Genomic DNA, 20,323 nt, shown 5'->3' on the forward strand with positions numbered 1-20,323 from the left:
ACCCCTGGATCCTTCTAGAACAGCTGTATTCCCGCAATACTCACGCAATGCAATCTTTAATGAATTTGCAAAGCGCGAGCTGGCAGATTCGCTGTATTCACACCGGCAGAAATGGAAATTTGCTGACCTTCCGTTTCTATCCTTTGCCACTGCAAATAATCTCCAGCGTATATTGCGAATTAATAACAAATAATCCCAGTGTATATCGCATTTTGGCGAGTAATAAATCCCCCGTATTTAGTGACCAGCTAAAGAATCCAAATCGCGTATAGCCCCTGGACGCGGTAGAGAGAGGGGAGGCGCGGCCACGTGAACGCCATGGGTAATTTACCCTCGTTAACACCGATGGTTTTCCCTCGCATCATCACCAAGAAACGAGACAAAAATTAATCACTCCGCTCCCGCTTGAGCAAAGATAGCAACAAAAATCCGCCAGGAAAGGGGTGGAGGCGCTGACGATAAAAAGGCCACCGGATCGATCGAACAGTCGGAGCGCCGGAGCAATCGAGCCGCTTTTGTTTTCCATTTCTTTCCATCCATCCCTGTGTGCGCGTGCGTTCTCGCGGCGGCGGCGACCATGGCGGGCGGCGGCGATGTTGACAAGCAGGCGGCGGCGGCGGCGCTGGCCCAGGACCTGCCCAGCTTCAATAGCTTCTTTGACCAGACGGTGGCTGCTTCTCCCATCCCCCCCTCGTGACTCTGGCTGAGGGTTTGGTTAGATAGAGGGGCTAAACAAAGTTTTTTTTTCTCTGTAGGGGCTGGAGGTGGCGGCGGCGGCGGCGGCGGGGGAAGGGGGACTGGCGGCCGGGGCGGCGGCGGGGGAGGAGGATTTGGAGGAGCTGGAGTGGCTGTCGAACAAGGACGCGTTCCCTTCGGTGGAGACCATGGCGGTGGAGGCGGTGGAGGAGGTGCCGGAGCCGGCGCCGGCGGCCCCCTCGGGGCGGCCGGCGGTGGGGCCGAGGACCAAGGGGCGTCGGCGCCGGGTGACGGCGCCTTGGAACCTGGCGCAGCCGCCCACGCTGCCGCCGCCGCTCCCGGCGGCGCGGCGGTGCACGCACTGCGCATCGGAGGTGACCCCGCAGTGGCGGCAGGGGCCGCTGGGGCCCCGCTCGCTGTGCAACGCGTGCGGCGTGCGGTACAAGACGGGGCGGCTGCTCCCGGAGTACCGGCCGGCCAACAGCCCCACCTTCTCCCCGCTGCTGCACTCCAACTCCCACCGCCGCGTCATGCAGATTCGGCTCCGGAGCGAGAGCGAGGGCGAGGGCGAGGGCGCCTCCCCCGCCGTCCGCGCCAACGCCAAGGCCCGCCGCGCCGAGCGCGCGGCGGCGCGCCTCGCCGCCAAGAAAGACGGCGGCGCCCCTGCCCCAGCCCCAGCCCCTGCCCAGGCGGCGCTGCCGTAGGAGCGAGCATCATCGATAGCCAGGCCATGGAGCTGGTAGATTAAATTAGAGATCATATCCGTGATTAGCGTCGCCGTCGGCTTCTTCATCCGTGATTTTCGTGTCGAATTTCCATTTTGTCATGTCATAGGGACTGCCCTTTAGGATTAGTTGGGGGTTTAAGAGCAGCCAGCAATCAATCTAGCTGCTCTTGACACCCATGGGTCAGTCAGTCAGTCAGGCAGGCAGTCAGCCTCTTCCGGTCGTCAGTCGTCTTAGTCGAGTTCGTCGAGTCAAGCTAGCGGAACCGAAAAACTTATTAGCAGAGCAGGCAGACATCCATCACCATCCCGTGCAACTCTGCTGCCGATACCTTGATGATAAACCATTGCATATCTGCGTTGTCTTGAAATGGAGCACTCGCTTGTCATGTTCATCAGTTGGTGTGTGTATGTTCTGATGTCTGTTTGCCTTCAGCGTAGTGTGATTTTGACGGCTCTGCTTCCTCTTTCTTTTTCTTTCAGTATCCAAGTTACGGGCCTCTTTGATTCGAAAACGTAGGAATAGAAAAAGTGTAGGGTTGAAGTGGCATGCCTATTTCAATCCTATAAAATTAGCAATGATTGTTTGATGCCACGGAAAAAACAAAGGAATTGTAAAAAATGGTTAGAGTGGATGTTAAATTTTCTATGAAATGTAGTACAAAAGATTTTATAGGAAAAATTCTTATAAGATCCAATCTTATGAATCAAAGGATCAATATAGAAAATAATCCTAAGGATTTCAATCCTCCAGAAATCCTATAAAATTCTTTGAATCAAATAAGCCCTACATATACATGCCTGCAGGTCCGTACCCGGCCATGTGGGGGAGGAGATATGCGAAGTGGCGACTACTCGTACTCGTACTGGCAGCCGCGTGTCGGGGCCGTCGGCTCGGCCGTGTCCACCCTTGCCCTTGCAATTCTTTTGCTTGTTTTTCCTGGCGTTCGATCGCGCCCGACCTCGCTCTGCTCGTCCTCCTGGCTCACTTTGGGCTCGATTCATGGATTGTGAAAGAAAGATAACGGCCGGAGGAACATCCTAGTATTGCTAGGATAAGCAGGCTAGGATTGTGGTTGCAGGACACGACGGCCGTCTGCGAGGAGCCAGTTGAGGGCTGAATCTTTACTTGACTGCTGCGAGCAGGGGAGGACTAGTACGGCTGTGGAGCGGAGCACGTGGTGGTGCTGCTGCGTAAACCAACTGCTGTGTGTAGCACTCGGTGGTAGGGGCACCAATTTTCCGGGTGCAAGGATTCGGGATTTTCTCTATCTAGTCTAGGCAAAAAAAGGCTTTATGCTCAGCGTACATCCAAAGCGATATACCTCGTACTAGTACTAGTATTTAGCATGGCAGTGTGTGTAAAACAGTGCTAGGCAGAAAGGCTTTTATGCTGGTTGTCTGATTGATACGGTGGTTGCAAACCATGGGCATTTTCTTATAGGATCCTTTTGTAGTACTACTATGTTTTTTTCCATAGGAATCCTACATGCTCCCCGTGCACACTCAAATGACCCTTCATTCATGTGGTACCGAACATGGGAGTGCCATTCTAGTCTTGAGTTTTTCATAGTCTTGTGTTTTCGAAATCTTGCCAAGCAAGAGGCCGCAAGAACGAACCACACACGACGTGGCGGACTCGCAAGAGACATTGAATGGTTCCAACCAGAGGTGTTTGTGAATTGTGATCGCATGTTGTTGGCAATGTTATGTGGGGTTCTTGTATGTTGTGTTGTTGCAAACCCGATTAGCTACGACGGTCATCTTTGTGATCCCGACAATTTTGCGGGTGACCTACGAGTAACGAATTAATGGTTACTATATCACAATTTCGACAGCACGAAGTTTGTTCATTGATAGCAATCCGCATAGAACTCGGAGATCACGGAATAATGAGATCAATCCGCATAGATTTCGGAGAACATGGAATAGTGAGAGCAATCCGAGTAGAATTCGGAGACCAGTGAATATGAAGCCATGATGAACACAAAATGTTGAAGGGTGTCCAAAGATGAAAAGATTATGGTTTCCTAAGTAGCAGATGAGCAAATAAAGCATGAGAAGTTTGCGCCAACATTAGGGTAACGTCTTTTCAACATGTGTTGCTTGTATAGGCTATCAAGAGCAACAACATGGTAAAACTTTAAGCTTTACCGGCATGCTAGATTTCTATATCCACAAGTAAAGTTGTTGCGATGAGATGTTACTGAAACAAAATTTGAAGGACTTCCCTAAAGAACTACTTCTGCCCCCAATCATAATCCCATAGGTCCTTGTCGACCATGGATATAGATGAATAGGGCAACTGTTCAACGATCTGCAGCTCACCATGGGCTTCAACAGATAATGACAGATGCAATAATTATCACATATCATGGTTGGCGAAAAAGAATACAATGGGGATGTCTTTATCAAACACATATGAATGCAAGCATGCAAATGATTCTGAGAGAAGTAAATCATTCCACTTATCATGCACATGGAGATAGACCAACCTTCAATCCCTACCTTCTCAATATGAAAAGATTATCATGGTGGTCGACTGGACAGTTTGATCAAATGGTTAGTTTATCTGGAAGACAACTATTCCACTGCCCTTGCATAAACATATTCAAAGGAAAAAACTATAGGTGATTGTCCTTATATGATTCTAAGAGTAAAAAAATGCACATTATTGTCCTTGTAGGAGCCTTTAAGAACCATTCAATAAGTACATACCAAATCGTATGTAACAAGTGTTGAACACGATTGCTAGCTTCCACCTCTGTATTAAAATATAAGTTGTTGGGCTCCAATTGTAAGGGTTTGCAATGGGCAACCTTTCCCTTAGTTGAGAACCAAGGTATCAATTCATACAAATAACACCTCCAGTCTTAGTCAAGCAATCCTGCAACACAAATTAAGAACCCCCCCTCCCCGCCCCCAACGATTCTAATGAGGTTGTTGATCTAACTAGTTTTGCCTTTCAATGAGCACCCCTGACTATTTTAGCGAGGTTGTTGAGTTTTGCTTTGCAATAAGTTATGAGTGTCTAATGTGGTTGTGAGTATTTATGTATCTTCATAATAATTAATTGTGTAAAATAAAAGTGCACATGGAAGTAAAAAATGTGTATTCTTATGGACAGAATTGGATCAGGGTTTATACTCTCAATACTAGTCTATCTACAAACAATAGTGACACATAAATATAAGTATCTACATGTGTAGTGAGCAATCAAACAATTTGTCACAATGAATAGCATTTTTTTATAATATTACATGGGTAGTAAGTTCGTGAATTCATAAACCAAAAAAGCATCTGCATCTATGGCTAATGCTCCACTTAGTTGGTAGACATCCATTGGCATCACAAGTGTTAAGTAATGAAACAATGCATGTCATCAAGTAAGAACATAATTTGGTAATCATATTTCCCTCACCTCGCACTCATCATCGGGACAACGGATCAACTATCTTTTAATCCTTAGTTAGGTATATCCACATGAGCTTTTCTCTCTGAAGTCATTGAATTATTTCATGAATATGGATCTACTCCATCGTCACTCCCTCTATTCTTTTGTATCTAAACTGGCCAATGATTAGATTAAAAATCAAAGAGCAAATATACATCTATAACTCATCAAAACACAAGATGTATTACATGATCATAAATTAAATAATTCACTACATAGCATAAAGATTCATCGCATATTATACCGGATATATCACCAATCATGTTAGGCAGCCCATCATTGTATTGAGCCATGGAAGAAAATATGCTACATAGATATTGCTATGAACTAGTAGTCGAGGGGATAGACTACTCACACCTCATCGTGGACGTTGAAGATCAATGCTGGTGAAGAAGGCGACCCAGTCTGATAGAGTATGAGAACATGGTTGTAGATGGGATTTTTGCCTCAGATCATGAAGTCGCGGCAGCGGAATATTGCACAATAATTCCGAGTTGAGATTCGGGGTATTTCTGAGCCATGGGGATAAAGGGGATAAACCCTAGGAGTTCATGTGCCTATATTCTCGCACATGTCATCTTCTATGGTAAAACTTTGTCCCAAATGTTCTTGAATTTTTTACATAAAATGCATGTTTACTCTAAAAATGCAAATACTAAGATGACGGTCAGGTCCTCGTTGCCGCGGAGAAGAGGAGTAGATGATAGTGTCTTCCTCCTTGTCATCGTCCTTGCAAATACCATAGGAGGATCGCGAGTAGGAAGGAGGGGAACATGAGGCGGTGGTGAGGTCATGGTGGTGGATTCGATCGGATTTTGATGAACATGGAGGAGGTGTGTTGGGTGTAGGAGAAAGGGCTAAACTGAATAAATAATGAGAGGAGACCGAGCACGTCTGTTAGGCTGGAATGATGTTATTTTCTCGAGAGTCGCTCATGACTGCCAATAAACACTACGATATGGAGTTCTAACATGCAAGTAAATAAAGATCATGCATGATTCCAATCTCTGGGCCATGATCATGACTTCTTCCGCAATATCCATCTTCCTACCCTAATCCCTTATCTTCGTCCATTTGCTGCACTCAGGGTGACAAGGGGGGGGTCCTTATGACCCTTCCCATCCTTGGTGCACATATAAGGTTAGGGCAAGGAGCACCGGAGATGGTGAATTCAGCGACACCGAGAAAGCTTGGGAAAGGATGTAAAAGATGCTGGAGAGGATGAACCTGCCAAATGGGGAGAGCACCAAGCTGGTTGTTGATGACATTGAGGAGGATGGAGGAGCTCCTATGTGGGAGGTGATAGGGAAGATTCTACATAGGAGGGTTATGCACTTTAATACAATTGTAGAAGCTCTTCGACCCGCCTGGGGTAACCCGAGGGTACTAAATTTTAGCTCGATAGGTGACAATATGTTTTTTGCACATCTGGAAGGACAACACGAAAATGATAGAATTTAGGAAGGAGGCCCCTCGATGGCAGGCAATCATACCAGTGGTGCTTACATTTTTTTATGGTAGATCAAAGCCATTTGGTCTGAAATTTGACATGATGTAGATTTGGGCTTGTGCCATTAACTCGTCTTCCAATATTAGTTGCCCGCCATGTCCATACAAGACCGTGAAGATGACAGGTAAGGTGATTAGGCTCAATATTGATGCAAAATGTTTTGCATGGGGTGAAGCATTGGAGCAATAATTTCAATATATGTGAATGAACCCCTAATGACATTGGTGCATTTGGAGTTAATAGGAACAAAGGAGGAGTTTTATGATATTCAATAATAAAATCTCTTGTACTTTTGTTTCTCATGTTTATGGACATCTCCTGTATAACGAGAACCTACGAATGCTATTGAGGAAGAAAATCTAAGGGAGTATGCCAAGAAGCAATCAGAGAGGGTCCTATGGGGCTAGAAAAATCGATGAGGAGTAGGAAGATGATGAGGTTGAGAGGGGTGAGGAGGTGACTGTTGGGGAACATAGTAATTTCAAAATTTTCCTACGCACACGCAAGATCATGGTGATGCATAGCAACGAGAGGGGAGAGTGTTGTCCACGTACCCTCGTAGACCGAAAGCGGAAGCATTAGCACAATGCGGTTGATGTAGTCGTACATCTTCACCATCCGACTGATCAAGTACCGAACACACGGCACCTCCGAGTTCTGCACACGTTCAACTCGATGACATCCCCTGAACTCCGATCCAATCGAGTGTCGAGGGAGAGTTTCGTCAGCACGACGCCGTGGTGATGATGTTGATGTTCTACCGACGCAGGGCTTTGCCTAAGCACCGCTATAGTATTATCGAGGTGGACTATGGTGGAGGGGGGCACCGCACACGACTAAGAGACAATCAACTTGATCAACTTGTGTGTCTAGAGGTGCCCCCTGCCCCTGTATATAAAGGAGCAAGGGGGGAGGCGGCCGGCCTAGGAGGAGGGCGCACCAAGGGGGGAGTCCTACTCCTACCAGGAGTAGGACCCCTCCTTTCCTTGTTGGAGTAGGAGAGAAGGAAAGAGGAGGAGAAGGAGAAGGAAAAGGGGGCTGCACCCCTTGTCCAGTTCGGACCAGAGGGGGGAGCAGGCCTCCTTCCTTTTGGCCTCTCTCCTCTATTCCCATATGGCCCAATAAGGCCCATATACTCCCCGGCGAATTCCCGTAACTCTCCGGTACTCCGAAAAATACCCGAATCACTCGGAACCTTTCCGAAGTCTGAATATAGTCGTCCAATATATCGATCTTTACGTCTCGACCATTTCGAGACTCCTCGTCATGTCCCCGATCTCATACGGGACTCCGAACTCCTTCGGTACATCAAAACACACAAACTCATAATATAACCGTCATCGAACTTTAAGCGTGCGGACCCTACGGGTTCGAGAACTATGTAGACATGACCGAGACACGTCTCCGGTCAATAACCAATAGCGGAACCTGGATACTCATATTGGCTCCCACATATTCTATGAAGATCTTTATCGGTCAAACCGCATAACAAGATACCTTGTTCCCTTTGCCATCGGTATGTTACTTGCTCGAGATTCGATCGTCGGTATCTCAATACCTAGTTCAATCTCGTTACCGGCAAGTCTCTTTACTCGTTACGTAATACCTCATCCCACAACTAACTCATTAGTTGCAATGCTTGCAAGGCTTAAGTGATGTGTATTACCGAGTGGGCCCAGAGATACCTCTCCGACAATCGAAGTGACAAATCCTAATCTCGAAATACGCCAACCCAACAAGTACCTTCGGAGACACCTGTAGAGAAGCTTTATAATCACCCAGTTACTTGTGACGTTTGGTAGCACACAAAGTGTTCCTCCGGTAAACGGGAGTTGCATAATCTCATAGTCATAGGAACATGTATAAGTCATGAAGAAAGCAATAGCAACATACTAAACGATGGAGTGCTAAGCTAACGGAATGGGTCAAGTCAATCACATCATTCTCCTAATGATGTGATCTCGTTAATCAAATGACAACTCATGTCTATGGTTAGGAAACATAACCATCTTTGATCAACGAGCTAGTCAAGTAGAGGCATACTAGTGACACTCTGTTTGTCTATGTATTCACACATGTATTATGTTTCCGGTTAATACAATTCTAGCATGAATAATAAACATTTATCATGATATAAGGAAATAAATAATAACTTTATTATTGCCTCTTGGGCATATTTCCTTCAGTCTCCCACTTGCACTAGAGTCAATAATCTAGTTCACATCGCCATGTGATTTAATACCAATAGTTCACATCGTCATGTGATTAACACCCATAGTTCACATCGACATGTGACCAATACCCAAAGGGTTTACTAGAGTCAATAATCTAGTTCACATCGCTATGTGATTAATACCCAAAGAGTACTAAGGTGTGATCATGCTTTGCTTGTGAGAGAAGTTTAGTCAACGGATCTGCCACATTCAGATCCGTAAGTATTTTGCAAATTTCTATGTCAACAATGCTCTGCACAGAGCTACTCTAGCTAATTGCTCCCACTTTTAATATTTATCCAGATTGAGACTTTGAGTCATCTGGATTAGTGTCAAAACTTGCATCGATGTAACCCTTTACGACGAATCTTTTGTCACCTCCAGAATCGAGAAACATATCCTTATTCCACTAAGGATAATTTTGACCAATGTCTAGTGATCTACTCCTAGATCACTATTGTACTCTCTTGTCAAACTCAAGGTAGAGTATACAATAGGTTTGGTACACCGCATGACATACTTTATAGGACCTATGGCTGAGGCATAGGGAATGACTTTCATTCTCTCTCTATCTTCTGCCGTGGTCGGGTTTTGAGTCTTACTCAACTTCACACCTTGTAACACAGGCAAGAACTCCTTCTTTGACTGTTCCATTTTGAACTACTTCAAAATCTTGTCAAGGTATGTACTCATTGAAAAAACTTATCAAGCATCTTGATCTATCTCTATAGATCTTGTTGCTCAATATGTAAGCAGCTTCACCGAGGTCTTTCTTTGAAAAACTCCTTTCAAACATTCCCTTATGCTTTGCAGAATAGTTCGACATTATTTTCGATCAACAATATGTCATTCACATATACTTATCAGGAATGATGTAGTGCTCCCACTCACTTTCTTGTAAATATAGGCTTCATCGCAAGTCTGTATAAAACTATATGCTTTGATCAACTTATCAAAGCGTATATTCCAACTCCGAGATGCTTGCACCAGTCCATAGATGGATCGCTGGAGCTTGCATATTTTGTTAGCACCTTTAGGATTGACAAAACCTTCTGGATGCATCATATACAACTCTTCTTTAATAAATCCATTAAGGAATGCAGTTTTGTTTATCCATTTGCCAGATTTCATAAAATGCGGCAATTGCTAACATGATTCGGACAGACTTAAGCATAGATACGAGTGAGAAACTCTCATCGTAGTCAATACCTTGAACTTGTCGAAAAACTTTTTGCGACAATTCTAGCTTTGTAGATAGTAACACTACTATCAGTGTCCGTCTTCCTCTTGAAGATCCATTTTATCTCAATGGCTCGCCGATCAATGGGCATGTCAATCAAAGTCCATACTTTGTTCTCATACATGGATCTCATCTCAGATTTCATGGCCTCAAGCCATTTCGCGGAATCTGGGCCCATCATCGCTTCCTCATAGTTCGTAGGTTCGTCATGGTCAAGGAACATGACCTCTAGAACAGGATTATCGTACCACACTGGTGTGGATCTCACTCTGGATTACCTACGAGGTTTGGTAGTAACTTGATCTGAAGTTACATGATCATCATCATTAGCTTCCTCACTAATTGGTGTAGGAGTCACAGGAACAGATTTCTGTGGTGAACTACTTTCCAATAAGGGAGCAGGTACAATTACCTCATCAAGTTCTACTTTCCTCCCACTCACTTCTTTCGAGAGAAACTCCTTCTCCAGAAAGGATCCATTCTCAGCAACAAATGTCTTGCCTTCGGATCTGTGATAGAAGGTGTACCCAACAGTTACTTTTGGGTATCCTACGAAGACGCACTTCCCCGACTTGGGTTTGAGCTTATCAAGATGAAACTTTTTCACATAAGCATCGCAACTCCAAACTTTAAGAAACGGCAACTTTGGTTTCTTGCCAAACCATAGTTCATACTATGTCGTCTCAATGGATTTAGATGATGCCCTATTTAACGTGAATGCAGCTGTCTCTAATGCATAACCCCAAAATGATAGTGGTAAATCGGTAAGATACATCATAGATCGCACCATATCTAATAAAGTACGGTTACGATGTTCGGATACACCATTACACTGTGGTGTTCCAGGTGGTGTGAGTAGTGAAACTATTTCACATTGTTTTAACTGAAGGCCAAACTCGTAACTCAAATATTCTCCTCCACGATCAGATCGTAGAAACTTTATTTTTCTTGTTACGATGATTTTCCACTTCACTCTGAAATTATATGAACTTTTCAAATATTTCAGGCTTTTGTTTCATCAAGTAGATATACTCATATCTGCTCAAATCATCTATGAAGATCAGAAAATAATGATACCTGTCATGAGCTTCAATATTCATCGGACCACATACATCAGTATGTATGATTTCCAACAAATCTGTTGCTCGCTCCATTGTTCCAGAGAAGGGAGTCTTAGTCATCTTGCCCATGATGCATGGTTCGCAAGCATCAACTGATTCATAATCAAGTGATTCCAAAAGCCCATCAGCATGGATTTTCTTCATGCGTTTTACACCAATATGACCTAAACGGCAGTGCCACAAATAAGTTGCACTATCATTATTAACTTTGCATCTTTTGGTTTCAATATTTTGAATATGTGTATCACTATGATCGAGATCCAATGAACCATTTTCATTGGCTGTGTAACCATATAAGGTTTTATTCATGTAAACAGAACAACAATTTGTTCTCTTACTTAAATGAATAATCGTATTGCAATAAACATGATCAAATCATATTCATGCTCAACGCAAACACCAAATAACACTTATTTAGGTTCAACACTAATCCCGAAAGTATAGGGAGTGTGTGATGATGATCATATCAATCTTGGAACCACTTCCAACACACATCATCACTTCACCCTTAACTAGTCTCTGTTCATTCTGCAACTCCCGTTTCGAGTTACTACTCTTAGCAACTGAACCAGTATCAAATACCGAGGGGTTGCTACGAACACTAGTAAAATACACATCAATAATCTGTATATCAAATATACCTTTGTTCACTTTTCCATCCTTCTTATCCGCCAAATACTTGGCGCAGTTCCACTTCCAGTGACCAGTCCCTTTGCAGTAGAAGCACTTAGTCTTAGGCTTAGGACCAGACTTGGGCTTCTTCACTTGAGAAGCAACTTGCTTGCCGTTCTTCTTGAAGTTACCCTTCTTCCCTTTGCCCTTTTCTTGAAACTAGTGGTCTTGTCTACCATCAACACTTGATATTTTTCTTGATTTCTACCTTCGTTGATTTTAGCATTACGAAGAGCTTGGGAATCGTTTCCATTATCCCTTGCATATCATAGTTCATCACGAAGTTCTACTAACTTGGTGATGGTGACTAGAGAATTCTGTCAATCACTATCTTATCTGTAAGATTAACTCCCACTTGATTCAAGCAATTGCAGTACCCAGACAATCTGAGCATATGCTCACTGCTTGAGCTATTCTCCTCCATCTTTTTGTTGGGGAACGTAGTAATTTCAAAAAATTTCCTACGCACACGCAAGATCATGTGATGCATAGCAACGAGATGGGAGAGTGTTGTCTACGTACCCAACGCAGACCGACTGCGGAAGCGCTGACACGACGTAGAGGAAGTAGTCGTACGTCTTCACGATCCAACCGATCAAGCACCGAAACTATGGGACCTCCGAGTTCGAGCACACGTTCAGCTCGATGACTATCCCCGGACTCCGATCCAGCAAAGTGTCGGGGAAGAGTTCCGTCAGCACGACGGCGTGGTGACGATCTTGATGTACTACCGCAGCAGGGCTTCGCCTAAACTCCGCTACAGTATTATCGAGGAATATGGTGGCAGGGGGCACCGCACACGGCTAAGGAATAGATCACGGGGATCAACTTGTGTGTTTCTAGGGTGCCTTTGCCTCAGTATATAAAGGAGCCAAGGGGGAGGGGGGCGCCGGCCTAGGAGGAGTGCGCAGGAGGAGTCCTACTCCTTCCGGGAGTAGGACTCCCCCCAATCCTATCCCAACTAGGATTCCCCGAGGGGGAAAGAGAGAGAGGGGGGCCGGCCACCTTCTCCTAGTCCTAATAGGACTAGGGGAGGGGGGAGGTGCACAGACACCTTGGGATGCCCCTTTCTCCTTTCCACTAAAGCCCATTAAGGCCCATATGGCTCCCGGGGGGTTCCGGTAACCTCCCGGTACTCCGGTAAAATCCTGATTTCACCCGGAACACTTCCGATATCCAAACATAGGCTTCCAATATATCAATCTTTACGTATCGACCATTTTGAGACTCCTCGTCATGTCCATGATCACATCTAGGACTCCGAACAACCTTCGGTACATCAAAATGCATAAACTCATAATATAACTGTCATCGTAACCTTAAGCGTGCGGACCCTACGGGTTCGAGAACAATGTAGACATGACTGAGACACATCTCCGGTCAATAACCAATAGCGGGACCTGGATGCCCATATTGGCTCCTACATATTCTACGAAGATCTTTATCGGTCAGACCGCATAACAACATACGTTGTTCCCTTTGTCATCGGTATGTTACTTGCCCGAGATTCGATCGTCGGTATCCAATACCTAGTTCAATCTCGTTACTGGCAAGTCTCTTTACTCGTTCCGTAATACATCATCTCATAACTAATATCTTAGTTACAATGCTTGCAAGGCTTATGTGATGTGTATTACCGAGAGGGCCCCAGAGATACATCTCCGACAATCGGAGTGACAAAACCTAATCTCGAAATACGCCAACCCAACATGTACCATTGGAGACACTTGTAGTACTCCTTTATAATCACCCAGTTACTTGTGACGTTTGGTAGTACCCAAAGTGTTCCTCCGGTAAACGGGAGTTGCATAATCTCATAGTTATAGGAACATGTATAAGTCATGAAGAAAGCAATAGCAACATACTAAACGATCGGGTGCTAAGCTAATGGAATGGGTCATGTCAATCAGATCATTCAACTAATGATGTGACCTCGTTAATCAAATAACAACTCATTGTTCATGGTTAGGAAACATAACCATCTTTGATTAACGAGCTAGTCAAGTAGAGGCATACTAGTGATACTTTGTTTGTCTATGTATTCACACATGTATTATGTTTCCGGTTAATACAATTCTAGCATGAATAATAAACATTTATCATGATTTATAAGGAAATAAATAATAACTTTATTATTGCCTCTAGGGCATATTTCCTTCACTTTTACCTATATAACTTGTTGGATACTTCATATCTCTCAACTCGGGTATTTGCTTGAAATATTTAACTTCAACTCCTAGAACATCTCATATGGTCCATGACGTTCAAAACGTCTTTGAAGTCTAATTCTAAGCCGTTAAGCATGGTGCACTAAACTATCAAGTAGTCATCATATTGAGCTAGCCAAACGTTCATAATGTCTGCATCTGCTCCTGCAATAGGTCTGCCACCTAGCAGTGCATCAAGGACATAATTCTTCTGTGCAGGAATGAGGTTAATCCTCAGATCACGGATCCAATCCGCATCATTTCTACTAACATTTTTCAACATAGTTTTTGTCTAGGAATATATAAAAAATTAAACGGGGAGCAATATCGCGAGCTGATCTACAACATAGATATGCTAATACTACCAGGACTAAGTTCATGGTAAATTAAAGTTCAATTAATCATATTACTTAAGAACTCCCACTTAGATAGACATCCCTCTAATCCTCTAAGTGATCACGTGATCCAAATCAACTAAACCATGTCCGATCATCACGTGAGATGGAGTAGTTTCAATGGTGAACATCACTATGTTGATCATATCTACTATATGATTCATGCTTGACCTTTCGGTCTCCGTGTTCCGAGGCCATATCTGTTATATGCTAGGCTCGTCAAGTTTAACCTAAGTATTGCGCGTGTGCAACTGTTTTGCACCCGTTGTATTTGAACATAGAGCCTATCACACGCAATCATCACGTGGTGTCTCAGCACGAAGAACTTTCGCAACGGTGCATACTCAGGGAGAATACTTATACTCTGATAATTTAGTGAGGGATCATCTTATAATGCTACCGTCAATTAAAGCAAGATAAGATGCATAAAAGATAAACATCACATGCAATCAATATAAGTGATATGATATGGCCATCATCATCTTGAGTTTGTGATCTCCATCTCCGAAGCACCTCCATGATCACCATCGTCACCGGCGCGACACCTTGATCTCCATCGTAGCATCGTTGTTGTTTCGCCAATCTTATGCTTCTACGACTATCGCTACCGCTTAGTGATAAAGTAAAGCATTACAGGGCGATTGCATTGCATACAATAAAGCGACAACCATATGGCTCCTGCCAGTTGCCGATAACTTGGTTACAAAACATGATCATCTCATACAATAAAATTTAGCATCATGTATTGACCATATCACATCACAACATGCCCTGCAAAAACAAGTTAGACGTCCTCTACTTTGTTGTTGCAAGTTTTACGTGGCTGCTACGGGCTTAGCAAGAACCGTTCTTACCCACGCATCAAAACCACAACGATAGTTTGTCAAGTTGGTGCTGTTTTAACCTTCGCAAGGATCGGGCGTAGCCACACTCGGTTCAACTAAAGTTGGAGAAACTGACACCCGGCAGCCACCTGTGTGCAAAGCACGTCGGTAGAACCAGTCTCGCGTAAGCGTACGCGTAATGTCAGTCCGGGACGCTTCATCCAACAATACCGCCGAACCAAAGTATGACATGCTGGTAAGCAGTATGACTTGTATCACCCACAACTCACTTGTGTTCTACTCGTGCATATGACATCTACACATAAAACCTGGCTCGGATGCCACTATTGGGGAACGTAGTAATTTCAAAATTTTCCTACGCACACGCAAGATCATGGTGATGCATAGAAACGAGAGGGGAGAGTGTTGTCCACGTACCCTCATAGACCGAAAGCGGAAGCGTTAGCACAATGCGGTTGATGTAGTTGTACATCTTCACGATCCGACCGATCAAGTACCGAACGCACGGCACCTCCGAGTTTTGCCCACGTTCAACTCGATGACATCCCTCGAACTTTGATCCAGCCGAGTGTTGAGGGAGAGTTTCATCAGCACAACGACGTGGTGACGATGTTGATGTTCTACCGACGCAGGGCTTCGCCTAAGCACCGCTACAGTATTATCGAGGTGGACTATGGTGGAGGGGGGCACCGCACACGGCTAAGAGACAATCAACTTGATCAACTTGTGTGTCTAGAGGTGACCCCTGCCCCTGTATATAAAGGAGCATGGGGGGAGGCGGTCGGCCTAGGAGGAGGGCGCGCCAAGGGGGGAGTCCTACTCCTACCGGGAGTAGGACTCCTCCTTTCCTTGTTGGAGTAGGAGAGAAGGAAAGAGGAGGAGAGGGAGAAGGAAAAGGGGGCTGCACCCCTTGTCCAATTCGGACTAGAGGGGGGGGGGGGCGCAGGCCTCCTTCCTTTTGGCATCTCTCCTCTATTCCCGTATGGCCCAATAAGGCCCATATACTCCCCAGCGAATTCCCGTAACTCTCCGGTACTCCGAAAAATACCCGAATCACTCGGAACCTTTCCGAAGTCCGAATATAGTCGTCCAATATATCGATCTTTAAGTCTCGACCATTTCGAGACTCCTCTTCATGTCCTTGATCTCATCCGGGACTCTGAACTCCTTCGGTACATCAAAACACATAAACTCATAATATAACCGTCATCGAACTTTAAGCGTGCGGACCCTACGGGTTCGAGAGCTATGTAGACATGACCGAGACACATCTCCGGTCAATAACCAATAGCGGAACCTGGATGCTCATATTGGCTCCCACATATTCTACGAAGATCTTTATCGGTCAAACCGCATAACAACATACATTGTTCCCTTTGCCATCGGTATGTTACTTTCCCGAGATTCGATCGTCGGTATCTCAGTACCTAGTTCAATCTCGTTACCGGCAAGTCTCTTTACTCGTTCCATAATACCTCATCCCGCAACTAACTCATTAGTTGCAATGCTTGCAAGGCTTAAGTGATGTGTATTACCGAGTGGGCCCAAAGATACCTCTCCGACAATTGGAGTGACAAATCCTAATCTCGAAATACGCCAACCCAACAAGTACCTTCGGAGACACCTGTAGAGCACCTTTATAATCACCCAGTTACGTTGTGACGTTTGGTAGCACACCAAGTGTTCCTTCGGTAAACGGGAGTTGCATAATCTCATAGTCATAGGAACATGTATAAGTCATGAAGAAAGCAATAGCAACATACTAAATGATGGAGTGCTAAGCTAACAGAATGGGTCAAGTCAATCACATCATTCTCCTAATGATGTGATCTCGTTAATCAAATGACAACTCATGTCTATGGTTAGGAAACATAACCATCTTTGATCAACGAGCTAGTCAAGTAGAGGCATACCAGTGACACTCTGTTTGTCTATGTATTCACACATGTATTATGTTTCCGGTTAATACAATTCTAGCATGAATAATAAACATTTATCATGATATAAGGAAATAAATAATAACTTTTTTATTGCCTCTAGGGCATATTTCCTTCAGTGACATCTCTAGAAAAGTCGGGACACAATAAAGTCAGTGAGTGTACCAATTTATAGTATAGGGTGGTGGTGCTAATTGTTGGGAAACATAGCATGCAATTTCAAAAAAAAATCCTATGCTAACACAGGATCTATCTAGGAGATGCATAGCAATGAGTGGGGCAGAGTATGTCTACATACCCTCGTAGACCGAAAGCGGAAGCGTTTGACAACGCGGTTGATGTAGTCAAACTTCTTCTCGTTCCGACCGATCAAGCACCGATCGTACGACACCTCGAGTTCTGCACATGTTCAGCTCGATGAAGTCCCTCGAACTCTTGATCTAGAAAAGTGTCGAGGAAGTAGATGAGTTCTGTCAGCACGACAACTTGGTGACGGTGATGGTCAAGTGATCTGCGCAGGGCTTCTCCTAAGCACTATGAGAATATGACCGAGGGTGTTATCTATGGAGGGAGGCGCCACAGACGGCTAACAGATGTTGGTGTGTGTTCTAGGCACCTCCATCATATATATATAGGTGGGAGGGAGAGGGAGCAGCCAAGGGGGCGCCCCAAGTAATCCTACTTGGGGGCTTTGTCCAATTCGCCCCCTACCATGTTTTCCGGAGGGGGAAGGAAAGAGGAGGGAGGAGGGAAGGAAGGGGGAGGCCGAATCCCTCCCCCTCCTTCTCTCTTCCCCCTTTCCTTTCCCCTCTGGTGCGGCCCATATGGGGGGTGTAGCAGCCCCTACTAGCTGCTCTGTTTCCCCTCTTGGCCCATTAGGCCCATATATTTGTCGGGGGTGCCTGGAACCCCTTTCCGGTGACCCGATATGTACCCGGTACCCTCCGAACACTTCCAGTGTCCGAATACCATCATCCTATATATCAATATTTACCTCTCGATTATTTAGATACTCCTCGTCATGTCTGTGATCTCATCCGGGACTCCGAACAACATTCGGTCACCAAAACACATAACTCATATAATACAAAATCGTCATCGTACGTTAAGCATGCGAACCCTACGGGTTCGAGAACTATGTAGACATGACCGAGACACCTCTCCAGTCAATAACCAATAGGGGAACCTGGATGCTCATATTGGATCCTACATATTCTACAAAGATCTTTACCAGTTGAACCGTAATGACAACATATGTTATTCCCTTTGTCATCGGTATGTTACTTGCCCGAGATTTGATCTTCGGTATCTTCATACCTAGTTCAATCTCGTTACTATCAAGTCTATTTACTCGTTCCATAATACATCATCCTACAATTAACTCATTAGTCACATTGCTTGCAAGGCTTCTTATGATGTGCATTACCGAGAGGGCCCAGAGATGCCTCTCCAATACTCGGAGTGACAAATCCTAATCTCGATCTATGCCAACCTAACAAACACCTTCGGAAATACCTGTAGAGCATCTTTATAATCACCCAGTTACGTTGTGACGTTTGATAGCACACAAGGCATTCCTCTGGTATCTGGGAGTTGCATAGTCTCATAGTCAAAGGAATATGTATATGACATGAAGAAAGCAATAGCAATAAAACTGAACGATCAACATGCTAAGCTAACAGATGGGTCTTGTCCATCACACCATTCTCCTAGTGATGTGATGCCATTCATCAAATAACAACACATGTCTATGGTTAGGAAACTTAACCATCTTTGATTAAGAGCTAGTCTAGTAGATGCTTACTAGGGACACAGTGTTTTGTCTATGTATCCACACATGTATCAAGTTTCCGGTTAATACAATTCTAGCATGAATAATAAACATTTATCATGATATAGGGAAATATAAAATAACAACTTTGTTATTGTCTCTAGGGCATATTTCCTTCAGTCTCCCACTTGCACTAGAGTCAATAATCTAGTTCACATCGCCATATGATTAACACCAATAGTTCACATCGCCATGTGATTAACACCCATAGTTCACATCGCCATGTGACCAACACCCAAAGGGTTTACTAGAGTCAATAATCTAGTTCACATTCCCATGTGATTAATACCCAAAGAGTACTAAGGTGTGATCATGTTTTGCTTGTGAGAGAGGTTTAGTCAATGGGTCTGTCACATTCAAATCCGTATGTATTTTGCAAATTTCTATGTTTACAATGCTTTGCATGGAGCTACTCTAGATAATTTCTCCCACTTTCAATATGTATCTAGATCGAGACTCAGAGTCATCTAAATCGGTGTCAAAGCTTGCATCGACGTAACCCTTTAAGACGAACTCTCTGTCATCTCCATAACCTAGAAATATTTCCTTAGTCCTCTTTAGGCACCTAAGGATAATTTTGGCCGCTGTCTAGTGGTCCACTCCTGCATCACTCTTGTACCCTCTTTGCCAGATAAGTGGCAAGACACACATTAGGTGTGGTACACAACATGGTATATCGTATAGAGCCTATGGCCGGGGCATAGGGAATGACTTCCATTCTCTCTCTATCTTCTGCTGTGGTCGGGCTTTAAGTCTTGCTCATCTTCACATGTTGTAATATAGGCTAGAACTTTTTCTTTGACTGGTCCATTTTGAACTCCTTCAAAATCTTGTCAAGGTATGTACTCATTGAAAATCTTATCAAGCATATTGATCTATCTCTATATCATTTCCAATCAGCAATATGTCATCCACATATAATACCATAAATGCTACAGAGCTCCCACTCACTTTCTTGTAAATACATGCTTCACCGTAAGTTTGTATAAAACCATATGCTTTGATCACCTCATCAAAGCGTATATTCCAACTCTGAGATGCTTGCACCAGTCCATAGATGGATCGCTGGAGCTTGCACACTTTGTCAGCACCTTTAGGATCGAAAAAACCTTATGGTTGCATCATATACAACTCTTCTTTAAGATATCCATTAAGGAATGCAGTTTTGATGTCCATTTGCTAGATTTCATAAAATGTGGCAATTGCTAACATAATTCGGACAGACTTAAGCATCGCTACGGGTGAGAAAATCTCATCGTAGTCAACTCTTTGAACTTGTCGAAAACCTTTTGCGAGAAGTCAAGCTTTGTAGATAGTGACATTACTATCAACGTCAGTCTTCTTCTTGCAGATCCATTTATCCTCAATGGCTTGCCGATCATCGGGAAAGTCCACCAAAGTCCACACATTGTTCTCATACATGGATCCTATCTCAGATTTCATGGCCTCAAGCCATCTATCATAATTTGGGCTCATCA

General features: G+C 44.2%; 1 protein-coding gene across 1 annotated transcript; it reads left to right on the plus strand.

Annotated features, from left to right (window-relative positions):
• The first annotated feature begins 255 nt into the window (after positions 1–255).
• Positions 256–1,815, plus strand: LOC123083119 (GATA transcription factor 4). Its single transcript, XM_044505249.1, has 2 exons — positions 256–667; positions 756–1,815. The coding sequence occupies exons 1-2, from the start codon at positions 578–580 to the stop codon at positions 1,398–1,400; spliced, it is 735 nt and encodes a 244-aa protein (XP_044361184.1). The 5' UTR covers positions 256–577; the 3' UTR covers positions 1,401–1,815.
• The last annotated feature ends 18,508 nt before the right edge of the window (positions 1,816–20,323 follow it).

Source organism: Triticum aestivum, chromosome 4A (genome assembly GCF_018294505.1).
Source record: "Triticum aestivum cultivar Chinese Spring chromosome 4A, IWGSC CS RefSeq v2.1, whole genome shotgun sequence".
Classification (NCBI taxonomy): Eukaryota; Viridiplantae; Streptophyta; class Magnoliopsida; order Poales; family Poaceae; genus Triticum; species Triticum aestivum.

Excerpts from the sequence above, each read along its gene's own strand:
- LOC123083119 (XM_044505249.1), top strand. The coding sequence starts at position 578 with ATGGCGGGCGGCGGCGATGTTGACAAGCAGGCGGCGGCGGCGGCGCTG. Across the intron at positions 668-755 it reads ATAGCTTCTTTGACCAGACG|GGGCTGGAGGTGGCGGCGGC; the intron begins GTGGCTGCTTCT and ends TTTTCTCTGTAG.